Consider the following 21,862-nt stretch of genomic DNA (forward strand, 5'->3'; position numbering starts at 1 on the left):
AGCCCTGCCCGCCTCTCCACCCTCTCTCCGTCCTCAGCGCGGCAATGCGGTCGGACGGGCAGCGCGAAGACACGAGCGCCGCGGCGGCTAGCGGCGGCCCCGGGCGCGGAGGGAGGCGGCGGGTGGTCCTGTGCTGCTGGCGGCTGTGCCTGCTGTTCACCCTCAGCTGCCTGTGCGCCGCCGCCGAGGGTGAGTGTGGGGGCCGGGGAGGCCGGGGCGCGCACCGCCGGGGCTGTGCCCCCGCCGCTGCCCCCCGCAATGATTTCTTCTCCCATTACCTTTTTTTATTTAATTTTATTTATTTATTTATTTATTTTGTCTCTTGGGCTGCTTGCCCGCCGCGCCGGGGGGAAGCGAGGCTCCGCGGAGGGGCGGCTGGGCCGGGCCCGGGCTCCCGGCTGGGGACAGGGGGCCGCTGCTGCCGGGGTCTGCCCCGCCGCCCCTCTTCGCCGGGGGAGGTGCCGCCTTCCCCGCCGAGGCCCAGGCGGCGCGCAGGCCCGTGAGGGTGGGCCTGAGCCCCCGCCCGGCCGTCCCTCCCCGCCCTGGGGGCACCTCGCCCGGGGGCGACGCGGGTGCTGCGGGAGGGTCGGCTTCCTGCGCGATGCCTTCTGCCGAGGGGAGGGGGCTTTGTCGAGGAGGAGGGAAGAGGAGCGCTTGGCAAGCCTGCGGCGCTCAGGGTGCTGTCAAACTACTGTGCAACTTTGGCATTGTGGCATCCAGCAGCATTGGCATATCTCTCCTTCAGGGCCGGTGTAACCACCGTAAGGAATCTCCACCTGGTGGCAAGGTTGCGCCTGGCCAGCGCCGGGTCCCTCCTCCGGGCTGCGCTCGGGCTGGTAGCGCTGCTCCTGGCAACTCGAGCTCGCCTCCTAGCGTAGGAGCTGTGCCCCCTGTGGCAGAGGGACCTGCACGTTGAGCCAGGTGGATGAGCAATTAAAAATATTTTACTTTTGAGTGGAGGTGGTTAATCAGTTGGCTAACTCTGTTCTTCCTTCAGGAACCGAGATCCGGGCTACTAGGTGGGAGGTGGGCAACTGATGTCTGCATTGTTGTATGGCTCTTAATCTCATGACTAGTGCCCTAAAAAGTGGACATAAGCATCAGATCTTGGCTGTGCTGGTGAAGTGGGCTCAAAGGTGGTTGGACCCTGTAGTCTAACTGTGTGCAGTGCTTCAGGTGCTGGGTCTGTCAGGTAGAGGACAACCAGGGCTTTGTTGCATCCAGTCAATCCTCATACAAGGAGAAAGAGGGGAAATGCTGCCTAGTCACTCCTCAGTTCCCAGTCATGTAGATTGCCCCCACGTCTGGTCCACAATGTGATTAAACAGCTGTAGTATGAAGGACCAAGCTGGCTGGCGCTGGAAGTCCAAGTGCACTGTAGTTTGAAGTCAGGATAGATACGCAGTGAGGGAACTCCACCTAGTCTGTTTCTATCCTCAATTTGAGTTGGTGGCCTCACCAGCTCTCTCCTGCTAGTAGTTGGAATTGACAGGGTCTAGGGGGAATCTAGGCTAGTTCCTGTATGAGCGCTCTCACAGGGTTTCCCAATCACTGTTGCAAACTTTCTGGGACCTGGTGTCAAATGACAGTGTGCAAGTGTCACATGTTCGACACTGCCCAGACAAGTAATCGGGCAACTTGCCTAAGGGGCTGAGACAACCAGTGACAGCAGAGGTATGGAGAAAGCTAGTTTAACTTGGGTAGTCGTTGTAACTGTGTTCCTTCACCCTGCACACGCTGGTGCTCATGAGACAACTTCTAGTAAGTAGTCACCTGGGGAATAGTGTGATCGTATGTGTTAGAAATCTCAGGCTGTGAAGTTACTGGTTCCTCTACACCTTTTGCCTAAGCCTTTATCCCAAGGAGAAAAGTGTGAAGGTGTTTCTGGCCTATCGGTAACACATGAAGGGAAGCTTTGAATTAGTGGATAATTGGTGCTGATGTAAAAATCATGAAGTGTCTAGTGACTGAAGCTGCAACTGAGGTATGACTGTTGCTTCAAATAGCAGTGGATTAGACTGGTAGTTTCATGACTAAATGGTTACCTGGCATTGCAGAACTGTGCTTGGTGTAAGACAGGGGAGTTAGTTTCTTGTTGGAACCAACTGTCATCTTAACTGGACCTCACTCCAAATGGCCTTTGGAGTTTGACAGACATCTTCAGGAGTAGCAACAGATGATGACCTTTACCTTTGTGCACCTGTGTGGGTGGTGGGTCCTGTCAGTTCTTTACTTGTTTGTGGGCTAACAAAAGCAGTTGCTCTGACATTTCACTTGCTATCAGCTGCAGAAGCGATGAAACCTTCCTGGAATGGCTTGTGAGGACTGTAATTGTACAGTTTTATAGCTTGTTACTCTGGGCTCAATTACAGTTTCATTTAGCCTTGTGTGTACCTTTCCTGCAGCATTTGGTCAAAGTGATACTACGTTTGTAAGTCACTATGTGCTAGGCAGGCTTAGCAAGCCTTTTCTGGTTATTCTAGCTTGAAATAGAGAACTAAGGCCTGTGGAGTTATTTTGGGATCTCCTGAGTGGCAGACTCAGTCTAATATCTCTAGTATGCTATTTTGGGAAAGGTTGACTGTTCTTAGTCTGAAAGCCTGGATGAGAATGTCTCAAAACTAGGAGGAGTCAGTTGTTGCATATTTTAGGTTGGTTACAGTAGTAACTGGCATAACACATGACCAGGGCTGGCAAGTAGAGGGCTAGTTCTGTTAGAGGTTACTGGACAACAGGGTGATGTCTGGCTCAGAGCAAGCTGATAGCTGTGGCTTCTGCACGCTCTCTAAGCTGGCTGGTGTGTGCCTTCTAGCATAAGACAAGCTACTTGTTTGACAGATTTTGACCAAACTGCAGTAGCTTTACAAAAATCATGCTACTATAAAGTGCATGCTGTTGTAACTCCCATTCTGGAAAGGAAAGAAGGGCTAGAAAGACAGTCTGCAAAAGCTGATGTTCAGTTTTTTGGCACCCTTTGAACAAGTTCCTGTGAAACAAATTGTTACAGCTTTACTCTGACAAGTGACCTAGTGTTTTACTCAACAGTAAGATGGCTAAAACCTCAGCAGAGCTCAGTAAGGTGCTGTTTCAAATCCTTCACTTCTAGCATGAGTTTACTTGAGACAATCAGCAGGTAAAATTGCCCATGTTCTTGATTGTACTCTGTCCAGGGTTTGCCATTGCCTAGTGCCTGATGGGTAGCCAGTACAATGTGAAATGGCTGAATAGCTTCCTTCCACTTGGAAACTGCCTTGCATATTGTGTGTCATACACAAAAGATACAACAAGTAACGGTCTACTAAAATTTGATGCCCTTTGTGAGCCCTGGAATGCCAAGACAAAGTACCTCCACTAAATGATGCAATAAACCAAGGAGGAAGCAAAGTCTTGCATCATGCTGTAGACATGTGCAGCCGATACTAATGCTTGATCTTGCACACTTGCCTGCATGCATTACATGGAACAGCTCTGGCTTAGCTGCTGAACAAGCAGGCTGCTGCTTTTAGTTACGATTATAACACAACTTCAAGACAAAGTAGGTTCCCTTGAGGGATGGGGTCATACAGTTTTAGAGTGGAAGATACTCTGGAAAGTGCACTCCAGCTCTAAGCACTGCAGAAAGCAATACCATACTCAGGCATACTATCAAACCAGGAGTTAACAGTTGTGAGACAACAGACTTGATTCCAGAAGGAAATGATAAACTATCTTGTTCACTTAGCATCGCACTTGATCTAGATTTAATAAGCAAGATCCAGTTAAGTAATCACACTTCTGTGTATACTATGGAGTGTCTCTGGGTGCCCTTGTTTGAGGAGTAACTTAAATAATGAAAACTTCAATAATGAGAACTTGTTCAACTACAGAGCAGATATCTAAGCTATCTTCACAGACATCTTGGGGATTCTGCTGTGATGTGTTAGCAGCAGACTACTGAAAGGCTAATCCAGCTTGATATTAGCCAAGTTTAAACCCAGCTTGCTTAAAGTTTGGAGAGTTTTTAGAATGCAGTGCTAGGTGCTAGACAGCAGAAGTCATTCTGTGCACACACCCCTCTGCCTTGCAATCTTGACCCTGCCTTGAAAAGGAAGACTCAGTAAGAAGAGCACTGAGGCTGGTTTACTGTTGTCTGGCAGGTGGACTGTCACAGTGCTTACGCTCTGCACTTTGTACTCTGAGGGGAAGCTTCTGACTCTACTTGTGTGATTGAATAAGATGACTAAAAAGATCTGGAGCTCCAATCTGATTTTATGCTGATGTTACGCTGTTTGAGCTGGGTACTTCTTGATCACCAGTGGGGGAAGGCAAGAAAGTATTGTTAAACAGCATCAAGGCTTAGGTTCCTTTTTTCATTGAAGGTGCAAGAACAGAATGTGAGGAATCCCAATTCCCATGTAGTAATGGACGCTGTATTCCTTTACTCTGGAAATGTGATGGTGATGAAGACTGTTCAGATGGCAGTGATGAGAATGCTTGTGGTAAGTTATCAAAATAATACCTCTGTAGTAGTACTTGCTAGTTGGCAGAGTGGGCTTAACAGTGGATAGCTGGAGAGATGCTTATCTCATACAGCACTTCTGACAGAATGCAAAGTAGATGACAAATTTTGCAGAACAAATGGAGGACTATCTTGATGCCTTTTATCTATCTGAGGCAGTTGAATTTTTCAGAGTGCTATGAAAATATCCTCAAATTGATGACTGAGAGAAAAGAAAAAAGAGAAAAACCAAAAATCTTTACTTGTGAGGTCGGTGACTGTCAAGAACAGGATGTAAGCCTGTTCTCAGTTGCCTAAACATGTGGTAGAAACCGTCTGCTATCAGCACTTAGCTGTTGGCTATTCCATGGTTAAATACCCTGTTTTATGTGTGACAGTGAGTCTGCTGAGTCTCCTATAAACACTAAGTCTAGCTTTGCCTGCCAGCTCTTGCTTTAAGCAGTCATAGAGGCCAAGATGGATGACTAGATGTACTTAGAGATGAGGCAAAACAGACTCAATATCCAACACTGGTGTAGCCAAACTGCCAGTCTGCTCAAGCAGGCCTAAACTGTTACTTTAGGGTTACATAATACTGTGTTTCTGTAATCACAAATCAAATGCTTTGATAATAGTCTCAAGAGTTCAAAATCTGAATATCAATGTCAATAGACGTTACTTTAGCTCAAGGGTGTTCAAAGCAGCAGTTATTCTAGCAGCATGGTCTCCCTTAACAACAGCAGTCCTTCATTGCCTGCTTACAGGAATATAAGTCTTGCTCTGTGCACAGTATAACTTCCTAGAAAGCATTAAACAGCGCTCGTTAGACTGGTGGAGAATGACACCAGACATCCAAGAACCAAGGACATAACATCACTTTCCTAGGGCAAGGCAGCTTATCTCTAGCTGCAACAAACAAGCTAAACTTTGGTCTTTAAATACAGGGTTGTCCTTTTCCCTTGCAGTGAAGAAGACATGTGCTGAATCTGACTTTGTGTGCGTCAGTGGTCAGTGTGTGCCTAACAGATGGCAGTGTGATGGAGATCCAGATTGCGAGGATGGATCTGACGAGAGTGCTGTACTATGCCGTAAGTGAGCCTGGCCTGTTGGTGCAAGCAAGCCTGTAGGGTGGAGAGCTTTGACTTCTTGCCTGATTGCAGCCTGGCTCCCCTCCTAAAGGAAAGATGAAATTGTCTTGGAGAGCACCTTCCTAAGTGCTAGCTTGGCTCTGGCCACATCGGGATCTTGACAAGACTTTTTGCTACTTAAAGATTCAGTGGGGACTCTGTGGTTGTATCTGGTAACAGATAGCAAGTACAAGGTTTTACTGGCAGTCAGAAGCAGCAAGCACAACGTGGCAGGCCTGACCATTGCTGTGGCTTGTTCACGAAGTGATCACTTTCTTCCAAGACAACTACTTTGCAAGATAACCAGAGCTGTGTAGGAACTGACTGACTACATGCTGGGGGGCGGGAGGCAGAAGTGCAGAGGCTTGACTGTGAGGTCTCACAGTTAGCAGCCCCAGTCTTCATTGTGGTAGCTAATCGAGGAGTATAGATCTGTGAAGCTTCATTTCTCTGGATCAATAGGATCCACACTGAGGAATACTTCAGCCCGAAGCCCTACTGCACTTTGGCATTACTCCTGCCTACTACTACATGTTATAGCTCAAGCTTCTACAGTGTAAATGGAATGCAATCACAAAACTACCATACAATGATACTTTAAAAATACTAATCTATTAGGAGCTGGAAGCATTTTTTTTACTGAACACTGCAAACTGGTGTAACCTCTTCCATGATCAACCCATCAACTTAGATGGATGCTGGCATCTAGTTAACAGCAACTTTGTCCAGAGCTGAAGCCTTTCAGTCTCAATTTTCTGGACAACTGCTAAAACCCAAGATCAGGAGCTCTTAAATTGAACTTAAACTTTTTTCAATAGATATGAGAACATGCCGGGTAAATGAAATCAGCTGTGGTCCTCAGTCAACCCAGTGTATCCCAGTGTCCTGGAAATGTGATGGTGAAAAAGACTGTGACAGTGGAGAAGATGAAGAGAATTGTGGTAAGGGAAGAAATGGTGGCTGCATAACTCTATTTGAAATTGACTTGTCTGGAAAGAAGCTAGCTGGGCAGTATACCTGGGAAGATAAATTTCTCATAGTATCAGTATCTCCTTAATTCCAATTCATCTTGTATTGCAGCCCACTTAAGGCGGACTTGTTCTAACACTCCTCTATCCTGCTAAGTTAAGAATACAGCAATATGAGCTATTCAATATCTGTCTCTAGTCTCTATAGTTAATTTTCATAATAGCCATAGGCTTAGTCATGTGTCAGGCAACCATCAGAACTTGTTCTCTGCAGACTTTCTCAACAGGTAACTGTAGTTGCTGCATACATTAAAACAAATGGTCTTCTTAAAATGTAGTAGTCACTTGTAGCCAGTGGCGCAGCTGATCTGCTTTACAGCCTTATCCTGGAGTATTCTGTGCACTTTTCTGAAAGTGCAGAGTAGGGAAGCTAGGTTTCAGGTGTTGGTGGACAACTTTAGCCAGGTAAGCAAGTAAAGCTGCCATTACCAGCATTCAAGGGCAGCATTCCTCGCTTGTTCTAATAAGCTTGTGTATGTAGAGGTTGAGGTGTCCTGATACAAATTTGCTGTAACCAAAGCTACAGGACAGGCTTCAATCAGAGCCACCTTACCTGGGTGGGCTAATGAGACACAGATCTTCAGACTTCTGCTAAGTGTCTAGAGTTGCTGCCTTACTCAGCAAGGAAATGCCTTAATCTGACAAGTAAACCTACAGACAGTGTTTCTAATGAAGCTGATAAAACTATCAGCCTAGGCATACTGAGCTGCTAGCTACAGTGCTATTAAACCAGCATAATTTTTACTGGTGTAAGTTGTGTGGGTGTGCTTAATACCACAGGATCAACTGGTGCAAGATCTTGATTTGTTATCCCCACTGGCCCAGGCAAATGGGCCACTGCTGTCCTGGGGACCAGCACAAAACACTTCAATTTCAAACTACAGTGCATGCTGACCATCTGGCTACCTTGATCTTAGTCTGTACTCTAGAGTTAGCAATTCTCTTACCTTCTGTCTCTGGTTCACAGGGTTTGAGCCTGTTTTCTGAAAGGCTCGCGCTCTGAAGTGGAACAGCCTAGCTGCTTCAGAAGGAGGTTGTTTTCACTCAGTAGCTCAAAACTGATGCCTCTCACTCATAACACCCAAATGCACAGAGGACAGTGTGTGGGGCCCCAGTGTCCTGTAGGTCGTTGGTTAGGCTCTCCTAAAGCCTCATACAGGATGCTGATCTTCTGTCAGTTAACATCTGGTGAAGAACCTGCAAAGCAGAACACCTTCATACAAACTTGCCTTCTTGTGATAATCTGCTAATCTCTTACTCCTATTACTCCAGGCAATGTGACTTGTAGTCCAGGGGAGTTCACATGCAGCAGTGGGCAATGTATTTCCAAGAGCTTTGTCTGCAATGGTCAAGATGACTGCAGCGATGGCAGTGATGAGTTGGAGTGTGCTCCTCCTACCTGTGGAGTTAATGAGTTCCAGTGCAAGAGCTCCACTTGCATTCCCATCAGCTGGGTGTGTGACGATGATGCTGACTGCTCTGACTACTCAGATGAATCCCTAGAGCAGTGTGGCCGCCAGCCTGCACCTCCTGTGAAGTGCTCGGCTAATGAGGTGCAATGCAGCTCTGGTGAATGTATCCACAAAAAGTGGCGCTGTGATGGAGATCCTGACTGCAAGGATGGAAGTGATGAAATCAACTGCCGTAAGTTAGCTTGATCCCTCCTCTAGGAGGTGCTGTTTGGCTCCTATTTTATTTTCTTTCCTTCAGCAGACCTCATGAGTTTTAAGTCTATAATGGCTGTGTCCTCAGCTTCTCGGACCTGCAGACCAGACCAGTTCAGATGTGAAGATGGGAACTGCATCCATAGCAGCAGACAGTGCAATGGTGTGAGAGACTGTCTGGATGGTACTGATGAAGCAAATTGTAACAATGGTAAGTGTAGAGCTAAGCAAGAATAAAGTCTTTGCAGAATATCAGTTGAAGCTGGTAGTTGCCCTCACAGTCTTCATTACCTCAGTTATTCAGTGCTCTGGACCTGGCAAGTTCAAGTGCAGAAGTGGAGAATGTATAGATGTCAATAAAGTGTGTAACAGTCAGAGAGACTGCAAGGACTGGAGTGATGAGCCCCTCCAGGAGTGCAGTAAGTGAACAAAATCATTACACAATGCTGACCACTAGACATACTTGGATACTGCATCTGAGCTATCAGATGTCAGTCTAGAATGCCCATCTGCACTTCCTTGGTGGCAAACATACAACCAAGAGCAACCTCTTGATAGGCTGGTTTTATCCAAGCCAAGCTGGCTATTGGGATAACATCTCAGTGGCCAGAAGGCACATGAAGGTATTAGAAACTCTGAAACATCCAGAAGCCGCAATCTTTGCTGCTGCCAGCTTGTAACACAAGTATTTGAGCTGTGAGCTTACTATGATTTTGAGGAGGGTCTATTGCATGTGACTTCTGATAAACTACTCTAGCACTTGATGTGGCAGGCATCATTAGAAAATGGGTGGGTGTCTGGTAAAGCACTCCATGACTGAGACTTTAAATATGTCTCAGAAGTGGCCAATTCTTTTCTTCTAGGCATAAATGAATGTCTGGTGAACAATGGTGGATGCTCTCATATCTGCAGAGATCTTGTTATTGGCTATGACTGTGACTGTCCAGCTGGGTTTGAGCTTATAGACAAGAGAACCTGCGGAGGCAAGTATTAATAGGTTAACATGGACCCTACTGACGGTATTGGAGATGAAAACAAATTAAGTTATTGTCTTTACAGATATCAATGAATGTCAGAACCCTGGTATCTGTAGTCAAATCTGTATCAACCTGAAAGGGGGCTACAAATGTGAATGTAGCCGTGGCTATCAGATGGATCTTGCTACTGGGGTGTGCAAGGCAGTGGGTGAGTACTGGCATAAGACTTCCATATCCCCACTTCAAAATGAGGTAGCAAGTGATGTACTTAGTGATGTACAAGTGATGTTTATGTGTTTGTGGTTTTGACACTAGTTGTTATGCTGCTATCAGTAACTTGTACAGACCTGAATACTCGTAACACTTTGAATGATGCCATGATATGATACTTAAAGCTGGCTGACATAACTGCTTGTGTCCGCTCCCTGGGCGTGAGGACCCTCCCCATAAAGCTGTGGAGGGAGGAGGGGATGAGGTATGGTACAGCCAAGACTTCTGTCAGCATCCACTAGCAGGTGTGGAATGGCCAGTACTCTTAAATAAACTTCTCATAAGAGAATAATATGTGACTGCATGTCTACAAGTACAGATAACACTTATACTCTTTTCACAGGGAAAGAACCATGTCTAGTTTTCACCAATCGCCGGGATATCAGGAAGATTGGTCTTGAAAGGAAAGAATACATTCAGCTAGTAGAGCAGCTAAGAAACACTGTGGCTCTAGATGCTGATATTGCTGAGCAAAAACTTTACTGGGCTGACTTCAGCCAAAAAGCAATCTTCAGGTAAATGAACTCTGCTTCTGAACCCTAGTGTGCTCCCCTAAACCATCCCACATTTTTGCCCAAGATAATTCTCTAGGCTCTGGTGATGAACTAGATTCCTGAGGTCCTAAAGGCAAAGTACAGTAGATGCAAGTTCCCATAACCTGCAGTATGTATGCCTGTTGCACTTCCTAGTAACTGCCGCTACAGTTGTACAAAAGGCACTCTGTGGAAAGTCTCAAGTGCTCTTCAACACTGTCTGCCTGAGATGTGTGCATTATTTGCTGAGGCATACCAACTCATAGTATCTGTGGAGGAAAGGATTGAAAGCAAGTAATTCTTGTCTTCCAGTGCCTCTGTTGATACCCGTGATAAGGTTGGAACACACGTCAGAATCCTGGATGGCATACACAGCCCTGCAGGAATTGCTGTTGACTGGGTTTATAAGAACATCTACTGGTCTGACTCAGCTGCAAAGACCATTTCAGTGGCTAGCCTAGACGGCACAAAAAGAAAGGTTTTGTTTCTCTCTGAGCTGAGAGAGCCAGCTTCTATTGCTGTAGATCCTCTCTCTGGGTGAGTACTTGTCCTGGTTGTCTTAAGAGTGGACCTGCCAGCTATGCCATGTCCTGATAACTGACTTAGGTAGCCTTTGTTAGTTATTGGTCATAATTAAGAGTGGTACTACACAGTACTATAGTGCATCATACAACATAAATTCTGCTTCACAGCTTTATGTACTGGTCAGACTGGGGTGAGCCAGCAAAAATTGAAAAAGCAGGAATGAATGGATTTGACAGACAGCAGCTTGTGACAACAGAAATCCAATGGCCTAATGGAATTGCTCTAGGTATGTTGAACTTGTCTCTGTGCCAGAGGTATTCTGGAGCTTAAGCAATTTGTTTGCTGCAAAAGCCAAGGTCATCCCATTCTCAGAAGCTGAAAATAGTTCTTTGAAGGAAGCTCCTGCATGCCTGGAGGCACTGCAACAGGCACAGATAGCACTTTTCAGATTCTGAAATGGTAACTTTTCTTGCATTGCTCTATATTGAGGCACAGGCCACTTAGGCAGCCTTCTGCATCCTGGTATGGTAAGAAACTAGGGCAACGCTGCAACTATCCTTGAACCTGTGGGTGTTTCAACTTTTGCAGGAGGCTTTGGGAGGCTTTTTCCATGTAGAGAGTATATGTTTAGGATTTTTTCCTCTAGATCTTGTAAAAAGCCGTCTGTACTGGCTTGATTCTAAACTACATATGCTGTCAAGCGTTGACTTCAATGGCCAGGACCGTAGAATTGTGCTGAAGTCTCATATGTTCCTTCCTCATCCTCTTGCTCTAACAATATTTGAGGTAAGAATGACTTCCTGTAGTAATTGTCAAAGATCCTCTTCTTGCTAGTACATGGCTAGCAATTATGGTGCTGATGGTGACACAGAGATAACGGTATGCAATAACTCGTGTGTTCTAGGACCGTGTGTACTGGATTGATGGAGAGAACGAGGCAGTCTACGGTGCCAACAAATTTACTGGATCTGAATTGGTTACTTTAGTAAACAACCTCAATGATGCACAGGACATCATTGTGTATCATGAACTTGTTCAGCCTTCAGGTAACTCTAATGCAACTTAGTTATGTCACTGTATACTTGCAAGGAGCCCGCTGTGCTCGGGTGCTGGCAAGTAGTATCCTTCCCCTGTATAGCTGCCCACTTCTGCTTAGAGTGGTTGGAGCTTCTAACTTAGGCACCCCCACTGGGGTTGAGAGAAGGTCTAGTTGCAATTGCTCTTGGGTGAAACAGGTGCAAATCTATAACCTGCAGAGACAAGTAACTCTGCTATGACAATGACTGAGCAAATAATCATGCTATACACCTGCAGCACAAAGGTTTATTCCTGTTAATTGCTGTACCAACAGGCAGGAACTGGTGTGAAGAGAACATGGCAAATGGAGGCTGTAGCTACCTGTGCCTGCCTGCTCCTCAGATAAATGAAAACTCTCCAAAGTACACCTGTGTATGTCCTGTAGGGTACTTGTTGCAGGAGGATGGTCTGAGATGTGCAGGTATAGTAACTTTGAATCAGGGTTCAGTTGTAAATTGCTGTTTGTGGCACTCTCACTGCTGCTCCATTTTAGTAATAACTGAAGCTTTTAAATTTGTTATTGATAATCCAAGAATACCTCCTTTCTGCATCAGTAATGAATGACATGCAAAGAGCTGTCCTCAGTTAATGGTTGGACTCAATCTTAAAGGTCTTTTCCAACATAATTGATTCTATGATTCTATGACTGAGACCTTTTCCAGGATGGATGGGGAAGGAGTAGGGGTACTGAACTTGTTGGAGGCAGATACGGTAGACAGCTGTGCATGAGTTGTCATCATTAAACTGGCCGTCAAAGTCCGCAGGTGCTATTCAAAGTCCATGCTTGGCTTCTGCATCACCACCATTTGCAACAGGATCTTGTACCTCCTTGGCTTTCTGCAGACAGCGAGCACATGCACAAAACGTACTGGGTCCCTTTCCTGTAACACAAGGGGTATAAACTAACATGACTCTACAGTGTATAAATAGTGTTGAAAAGCTGATAGGCTAATCTTGCTGGCCAAGAAAGTCTGTTTGGACCTCCTTTTGTGGTCCAAACAAACACACTGCTGCTATTATCCTCAGCACTGATTATATGGGAGGCTTATTTGTTTAGTGGAGCGAAACTAGAAACTCCAAGGTGCCACTCACTATGTTGCATGTTGATTCTGACTGCCACAGTTAGAGCACTGAGTGCAAGAACGATGTCCTCAGTTGGCTGCTCTAAAGGGTTGCTATAGGGATCAAGGACTACCTAATCATTAAATTTGGGGAAACTAAAATCTCACTCAGAAAACCTGGAGCAATGGGGTGGCTTACTCTTGTCATGATTCTATAAATACCTGTAATTCATGCCTGATTAACTATCTAGCCTTGTTCTTGCAATTTGTTGATCAAAAACCTTCAGCTGAGGGTGTGCTAGTGAAATAACTGTCAGTGTTTCCAGTAAAGCTAACAACCTGCATGATCATTTTGCTATCTGCTAAACATTCACTACCATGGCTGTCATAGCTAAGCCATTGTGGAACTTCAGGATTAATTGGGTTCTTGATCTATAATTAGTTTCAGGTACTGGAACAACTGTGGCTTACACTGAGGCTAAAGATACCAGCACAACAGAAAAATCTCCAACTGTTGGACTAGTTCCTGGAGGTACTGGTCCCAAAACTCAGACTGCTGAACATTAGAGAAATTAAATGCAAACTGACCTGCTAGCCTACTTGAAGTTTTTTCCTTTGCATGCGAGTAGAAAACACAGGCCAGGTCATATCTGTAGTATAAATACAACAACCGGAGCATGTGATAAACAGAATTAGTTCACTTATGACAGTGTGGAACCTATTGGTTCCATGAAATCCCATGAGTGCTCAGAGAAGGCAAAGCAATAAAGCTTCCTACTAGTATAGGATAAAGCCAGTTAGGCTGTTCTTGCAGTGTGTAACTGTGAAGCTAATACGTGATAGCAGCTTCTGGGCTTGGGAAGTGCTTGTTATGGTCAAAGTCTGCCAGCCTGTCAGTAAGCAAGCTCACTACAAATTCTCATACAGGATTAAACATCACTGGTCCCTCTGAAATACCTGCAGCTGGAGGAACATCAGCAGCTTGGTCTCTTCTTCCTGCCTGTGAGTAAAGCATTCACTGGCCTTTGTGGCTTGTCCCATTCTTAGAAACTCTGAGTCAGGAGCTTGACTTGACCTTATTCCTTATTTGAAATCTGTTTCTCTCCCTAAAGTATTGCTGCTGGTAACTACAGTGGCTGGCTACTTCATGTGGCGTAACTGGCAGCACAAGAACATGAAAAGCATGAATTTTGATAATCCTGTCTACCTGAAAACTACAGAGGAGGACCTCACAATTGATATTGGAAGGCACAGCGGTTCAGTAGGACACACCTACCCTGCAGTAAGTAAATGTATTGACATGTTTGAGGCTTCAGGTTAATCCTTAGAGCAGGTATAAAGAATGCCAAATGAAACCTGACTTTAGTTTAGGAGAGGTCTCTGCTCTTAAAAGCTGCTAACCGCAGCCAAACCATTGGGCTGAATTAGCTGATAACTTGTCCTTTTAATAAAGGGTGAAGTTGTAGTAGGTGACTCCTGTCCTATACCTGTGACAGTAATTGGTGCTGAATGTGGTCACTAGTCTGCAGAACTAGCTCCTGCTTCAAACTGCTGTGTAGTGATGATATGCATTGTTTCTTCTCTCTTACTAGTACAATTGTAGCTAATTTACATTTACTTTGTACAGATATCTGTTGTAAGCACAGATGATGACATGGCATGAGCACTGGATCAGCAATCTTTTCCGGTTTACTTGTGTTTCACACTCTTTGGGGATAGTAACCAGGTTTGTGGCTGAAAGACTTCCTCCATTCTTGGAAGAAAGAAGACACTTTCTGTATGTATGGAACACTTATGTAAATAACTATTTTATACACTTAATGACAAATTGTGTAAATACCGGTCCACAACAATTCAGCTTTTGGTGGTTACCATTTTGTCAGTAACATCACTGACCAAATATAAAGCACTTTCCATAGAAAGCCATATTCCAGCCACAACTTGTAACACCTGTACATATGTTTATAGGCCACTTGTAAATATTATTCTTGGAAAATCACTATCAAGCACTTTGAAATAGTTCAAATGTAAATTGTACACTATTTTTAATGATTGGGGCAATGGCAATAGGAAAAAACGGGTTGCTATGATTGCCAAAAATTTGTAAACATAAGTAATTTTGTATGTATGATTGTTCCAATCCTATCTGTTACCTCTTAGAGGTATACAGGTATGAATGCTTTTAAAGAAACCACTGTAAATCTTGAGTGCAGAGGGGAAAAATAAAAAAACCAAATCAAACTGTTAAAAGTGTTGGTCTCTATGTTAGCACTGAAGTAAAATACAGTATCTTCTAAGTTGGAAACTTTAGTGGGCTACACTACTACTGCCAGTCAGAACACTAACTATTTCGTAAGTTATTTCAGCAGTACTCCAGACAGCGAAGACAGTACTGACCTGCCAGGTGACTGAGGTTTGTACTTGAGACTAATAGTCGCAGGGTATTGGACTGAATGGGTCTCTCCTTTCATACGAGTCCAACTGGAGTCTTTAAGTTAGGGTTGACAGTGGCTACAAATACTCAACCACTGTTGCAAGCTCTTAGGAGGTATCATAGACAGATGCTATGTGGAGGCAGGTCAAAGCACTGTCTGCCAGGTAAGTGTAATGTCCATGCAAAGGATGTTACACACAAGCTCAGAGTGGTGTTGAGCTGTTAGCAGTGGCAATGGCAGTGCAAGTTGGATCCTAATAGTTGTTACACCTGTACAAAAGGAATAGCAGAGCTGTGACATGGCAGCCTGCTCCTGAAGCTGAAAAGCCCCTTGTTGCTGTGTCTGTAATGACAGAAGTCCCCTGCAATAAGCACCAGCATTTACTTCCCTGTGGGAACTCAGTTCACTGTAATGGTTGTAAGATACTCATCACTTCGAGTGCTGGAGCCTTTCACTTGGGTGACCACAGGAGTGAAAAATAAATTGTACAGCTGTTCTGCATCTGGGAAGATGATACTCATCTCAGTGGTAACTGTTAACTGCTGTACTACTGGAGTGCTAATCTTAGTAGCACCAAGTATGTTCCTTGTCTACTGGACATGTACAGTTCATTCATGCAATAGGGAATGATTAAGACCAAATTAACTTAGAGTTTTTGTGGTCTTAAGGCACCTTGCTATGTGATCAAGTTTGGAGTAAAGAAAGCAGAATCATTTAGTCTGTTTGGCATAACTACTTGGTAGTCTCCAACTGAGTAAAAGGTAGCTTCTGTAGTCATAATAGTTTCCTTAATGACAAGACACTTTTCTGGAATAAAATTGTGTTTATCCACTGACACTGATCTTCACCTTGAATTGCCAGCCCATAACTACTGTAGCAGGAGGTGCTACTTCACTGTTGCTAATCCTTTCCCCTTCAAGGTGAAGAAACAATTACTTCTGAATGGATGAAGGTACAAGGCTAAGACATAGTTTGGAAGAAGTGAAAACTCCTAGCTATGCTTTAGTGATGACTTGTTAAATCATTCTCAATCAATCATGTCTCTAAAATAGTAACAATAAGAATCAAGTCAGAACTTGGATCAGTTCCTGGGCTTGGTTCTAATGCCTGTTCTCATTATAGCTACAGCTGGGGTCTGCTCTCTTAATGGTCTTCTGTGTATTGTGGACTCATTTCTTGACAGATGAGGACAGCTGCCAACTTCTGCAGATTTAAAATAAGTTGTTTCTAGCAAGCTTGCCTACTCCTTGGGGAGCTGAAGCTTCTAGCCAGCTTTCCTTGGCAACTGTTGACTGCATGTAGACATTTCCAGTATCTGGAATGCATGTGGACTAAAATGTCTTGCAAAGATTAGGATGTAAGGAGTCCTCTAAGGTTTCTGTCCAAGAATACTGTTTTTTTGCTGAGTACTTTCTGGGATAAAGTGCCTTTGATATCAGCCTAACATGTAAGGATTATTAGCTATTAGATACAATTGACCTTTTTCTGTTAGATGTCTAACTCTGATACTACAAAGCATTTGTGTTGAAATGTGACAAAACCTGTCGGAACGGAGGGAAGACACAGTCACTCAATATGAGTGATCAGCAGACTTCGTTTATTGTCTCTTACAGTCACCTTTTATGCCTTGTTATAATTAGCTCATACATATTACAAAAGTTAAGCTCATTATTGGTTAGTTGCCTAAATACCAAGCCCGCCCCTAGTTTCTTGTCTGTCGTTATCTGTTCCCACCTGCAACATTCTTTTCCCACCAAAATCTTCCTGTTATTGTGTAACAAGAACAGCCAAAGACGGTGTATTTTTGCTTTACTTCAGATAAGCTGAGAGCGATGTGCATTTTTGTCCAGCCAGCTGGACTAGGTCTATGTGAACTTTTTCAGCTAGCCAGTTATCCACAAAAACCTAAGCCAATTTGTAGTCAGTTTGTTGGTTATGAAATTGCATGGCAGCTAAATACAGGCAAAATGCTCTGCCTTCTTAATCTTAATACAGAAGATGAACAGTTCTACTTTTTTGTTGAAGTTCATTCATCATACCAAGTGGCATATGGAGTAGACAAAACGACTTCTTCCTGAGGGTAATGTTTGGTTGAAGTAGCAACTTATATCTGTTTTGGGAACCTGTTTTAGTTCTTACAGAAACTCTGCACTCTAGGAACTTGTTTTCCGACTTTAGTCCAATGTACTGACAAAGCTGTCAGAATAGTACCTTGGCACACAAGTAGGTTTTGTAGTCTATAGGAGACTTAATGCTTTACCAGGTAAAACTTCTCTCTTTTCAAATAGCAGGAGGGAGGAGGACTGTGGGACATCAGGCAAAGGCAGGAGATGATATAAGATGGCCTGTACTTAGCTGTAGATATTGTTTAGCTCTTAGTCTCACTAGGTTTATTCTGCCCTGCCCCTCTTCATTTTTGTATTGTGAAATCATTGTTCACTTCCACAGCAGGCCTGGAGAGTAGTCAGGGATTCCTCCTGTAAAAACACATTCCAACAAAGTGCCTTACTATCTTTGAACAACTTTTTTCCCTGCTATCTGCAAGTGTTTGATTCTGTTTTATTGCTCTGTTATGGGACTCTTTCAGCATCTAATGAAGGTGGTATAGCTGTACTGAGCACTCCTGCAGCAGCCTGTGGCTGTGCTGGTGACCACTAAATGAATCCTCAAAGATTATCCTTGTCTCAGCTCCTCTGCTGCAGTCTCATAGGCTCCCAGAACATCGGACATTAACAACATGTTTGGTCAGGTTTCACTGTTAAATTGGCTTTATATTCCTCCTCAAGAACTTGCTGCTAATAGATGCATATATATGGCTTTAGTTGGTTCTTGAATTAGTATTCAAGGTAGCACTTTAATTTTTGTTCCCAACTGAATGCAAAGCCCTCTGGTTCTAAATACTGCCTATTTCTGTTGACTGTCTGCTAGCCAATGTGAGTGCAAATCCAGTTTTGAAACTGGCCTTCTCCCCCTTACAAATATTCAAATTTCTATTAATACTGTCCTTATGTTCCCACATTCTTTTCTGCCACCTGTTTGATCTGCCTTTAAGCAGTGTGGTGGGTTGACCTTGGCTGGATGCCAGGTGTCCACCAAGCCACTCTATCACTCCACTCCTCAACCAGACAGCAGGAAGAAAATATAAGGAAAGGCTCATGGGTCAAGATGAGGACAGGGAGGTCACTCGGCAATTACTATCATGGGAAAACTAGGCTCAGCATGGGGAAATTAGTTTAATTTATCATCATTCACATCAGAATAAACCCATGTTCCCATGCTTCTTCCTGGACTTAACTTATTTCTGATTTCTCTACCTCCTCTCCCTGAGCAGTGCAGGGGAATGATGGGGGTTATGGTCAGTTCATCACACATTGTTTCTGCTGCTCCTTCCTCCTCACACTCTTCCCCTACTCTAGTGTGGGGTTGCTCCTACAGGGGACAGTTCTCCATGAACTTCTCCAGTGTGAGCCCTTCATATGGGCTGCAGTTCTCCACACACTGCTCTAGGGCGAGTCCCTTCCACAGGGTGCTGTCCTTCAGGAAGACTGTTCCAGCGTGGGTCCTCCAAGGGGTCACAAGCCTTGCCAGCAAACTGGCTCCAGTGTGGGCTTCCCACAGGTCACAGCCTCCATTGGGCATCCACCTGCTCTGGTGTGGGATCCTTCAAGGGCTGCGTGTAGATATCTGCTCCGCTGTGGACCTCCGTAGGCTGAGGGGGACAGCCTGCCTGGTGTCTTCAGAGTTGTTGCTCTCACATAGTCTCACTCCTCTTTCCTGCTGGTGCACAGATATTTTTTTTTCCCCCTTCTTAATATGCTATCCCAGGGGTGCTATCACTGTTGCTGATTAGCTGAGCCTTGACCGGTGGTGGGTCCATCTGAGTTGGCTGGCACTGGCTCCATTGGACATGGGGGAAGCTTCTGGCACCTTCTTTCATAAGCTGCCCCTGTAGCCCCCCTGGTACCAAAACCTTGCCATGCAATCCCACTACAAGCAATAATGTAAAATATCTATGATGCCAGTAAAAACAGAGGAAAATGGACATAAAGAGAATTGAAGTTGCTTGTGTGATTGATTCACTTCTTCCCCTTCTGCACCTCTTGCCTCTACAAATAGCTGCAGCGTGCCTTTTCCCAAACCAGCTTGTATTTGCTCCCGTTTTTTATGGATGTATTTTCCTGCACCCCCCATCAGATCTTTGCTGAAACAGTGAAGATCCATCTATCTATTTTTATGTAAGTGCTGAATCTTGCTAGAATAGGGAAAAGGGATAGAGACAAGGACTGACTGGAAGAAAAAGGATGGGAGACCTCAGACAAAGGAAAGAAGCTTACAGCTGCAGAAGCACTCATCCCTCTGGAACCATGGATGCAAGTGAAGGCCTTCTATAGATAGCCACAGCATGTCTGAAGAAACATGCTCCTATGACTCCTTTGAGCTGGCTCACAACAGTGTTGGTATTGTCACTTATTGGAAGAAAGTGCTTGAAGAGGTCTGCTCTGCTGTAGGGCAGAAGCCAACTTAATGCATTCCTGGCTTGCTGGTTTTCACTTTTTTTTTTCTTTTCCTGAAAAAGCTTTGTAATTTGCCCATATCAAATGAAAAAGTCTTAAGAGCAGGGGGAGAGACAGGCTTTGAAATCACAGTTAAGGCTGTTGAATATCTAGGTTGTTGAACATCCAAAATAAAGACTCCTGGGGAAAGTATGATGGTTGTCATTCTCCCTCACACAGCACTGGTCAGGACACATACGCACCTCTGTCAAGCAACACAAGATCATTCGTATCATACACGGAAAAGAACAAGCACCACAGCTTGAGCAGGTTACTGAAGGTTGACTTAACTAAGACAGTCTTTGGTCTATAATGAATTGCTTTAACATAGGAAACACTAGGCGCTAAATCAAGACAAATGACTGGTAAAAATAAAAATATTTAGTAGACTTTTTTTTTGCTATGGAGATGTTCTCTATGGAAAAACTAAGCAGTTTTCAGGTCGTTTTTCCCAACCTTCTGTAGACATGCCTTCTTGCAGTCAAACTTCAAAATACATGGAAATGGAAATGTTTTCCTGTACTGTCAGTGTATAGACTTAAAGCTCAAGTAGTTGGATGTCAGCTTGAAAGGATTAACTTAACATCCACAACAGTTGTTTCCTTCCAATGAGAAGTATTTATTGTTGAAAAGTCCCTTGGAAAGGCTGTCATTGAATACAGCGAACACTGTAACAATCCAGAAGCAGTGCTGCTTGCTAAGGTTCTTTTTGTGGACGTGTACAAGTGAGAAGTGATGGTTTTGCTTGGCCAACTGATTGATTATTCCTTTTCTTGGTCATTAAATATATAAAAACTCACCTGTCCATTTAAATTAAGACTTTTTAATTGAAGAAAGATAGCCTGTGCTTTGGTAGTTGCATAATGTCTTGTGGCTGCAGTTTTAACTGATGAACTTAGTACTAAGAGTATGTGCTTTAAAAGGTTGTTCATTCCTTGCAGGCCTGCATTGAAAAGGTGCTTAGAAGGCTGTGTCTCATGGAGACCTAGAAATATAAGTAACTTATTTGGTGAGGGGCTGTTACAAAAAGCTTTAATGTTCTTAACTTGGGCTTTAGCTACTCATCCCCTCATGCCCAGGTACTGCTATCACTGTCCTAAAGTTTGATGAATGTATTCAGTCATATGAAGCAACTCCACACACACTGATGGACGAATCAGAAACAGACAAGAGCTGATCGTACCCTACCAATCTGCTTGCCTTTAGGTCTTCAGCGCAGTCTTTCATGATATGCTTCTGTCCAAACTAGGACGTTAAAACCTGCATGGGAGGAAATCGATGGGTAAAAACTGGTTGGATACTTGGGGTTGCAGGGTTGTGCTCAAGAGGTTGTTCTCTACCTGGAGGTGGGTAACAAGCAGGGTGCTACAGGGTCTATCCAGGGATGAGTTCTGTTCAACATCTTTATCAGGAACCTGGAGAACCACATGGAAGTCATGGTCATCAAGTTTGTAGAGGACACCAAATAGATGGTGGGGGCAGAACCACTGAATAGACTCAAAGACAGAGCTGCTGTCTTGGAGGGGTGGGCGGGGGATGGGTGGGAGAGGGGGCTTGGACAGGTGGGAGGAGAGGCTGAATGGATCCAATGGAATTCCGTAAGGGCAAAGGCCAAGCCCTGCCCTGGGAAGGCAGAGCCTGAGGCCAGGCAGCAACAAGGGACAGTGCCTGTGGTGGTGGTACCAGGAGGCAGAGCCCTGAAAGCCAGGGGAGAGCAGGGACTGTCTCCTCCACTCAGTGCTCATCAGACTACAACGGGGCATAGCATCTGGTTTAGGGCCTCCAAAGAGGAAGGATGTTGATAAACGTGGCCAAGTTCAGCAAACAGCCAGCAAGATGGCCCTGGGTAGAGGCTTTGGCCTGGGACGAGAGGCTGTGGGGCTAGGGCTGGTTCAGCTGGTAGAATAGACAACTTTGGGGGCACCCAGCAACATCCCTGGCACCAGCTGGAGGAGATGGAGGAGACTACTGGACTTTTCACAGTGGTGCATGGTTGGAGGGTGGAGGCAGCGGCACAAGTCAAAAAATGAGAGGCTTAGTCTGGAGATGAGGAGAAGCTTTTTCCCCATGAGGACAATCCAGCGGCGGGGACAGGGCCCAGAGAGGCTGAGCCTTCTCCAGCCTGGGTGGGTTTT

The 21,862-nt window shown here is 44.7% G+C and overlaps 1 protein-coding gene across 2 annotated transcripts; it reads left to right on the plus strand.

Annotated features, from left to right (window-relative positions):
- The first annotated feature begins 30 nt into the window (after positions 1 to 30).
- On the plus strand, positions 31 to 14,989 carry VLDLR (very low density lipoprotein receptor). Of its 2 annotated transcripts, XM_080371472.1 has the most exons (19): positions 31 to 189; positions 4,359 to 4,478; positions 5,443 to 5,565; positions 6,423 to 6,545; positions 7,905 to 8,276; positions 8,385 to 8,507; positions 8,593 to 8,715; positions 9,160 to 9,279; positions 9,356 to 9,481; positions 9,887 to 10,058; positions 10,389 to 10,613; positions 10,769 to 10,887; positions 11,248 to 11,387; positions 11,506 to 11,647; positions 11,953 to 12,099; positions 13,182 to 13,271; positions 13,667 to 13,741; positions 13,852 to 14,021; positions 14,367 to 14,989. In XM_080371472.1, exons 1-19 carry the CDS (start codon positions 45 to 47, stop codon positions 14,400 to 14,402), a joined length of 2,691 nt encoding a protein of 896 aa, XP_080227598.1. In that variant the 5' UTR covers positions 31 to 44; the 3' UTR covers positions 14,403 to 14,989. The 2 variants fall into 2 exon arrangements, with proteins under 2 accessions (XP_080227598.1, XP_080227599.1); XM_080371473.1 differs by lacking the exon at positions 13,182 to 13,271.
- The last annotated feature ends 6,873 nt before the right edge of the window (positions 14,990 to 21,862 follow it).

The sequence above is a fragment of the Falco punctatus genome (genome assembly GCF_963210335.1).
Source record: "Falco punctatus genome assembly, chromosome: Z".
Classification (NCBI taxonomy): Eukaryota; Metazoa; Chordata; class Aves; order Falconiformes; family Falconidae; genus Falco; species Falco punctatus.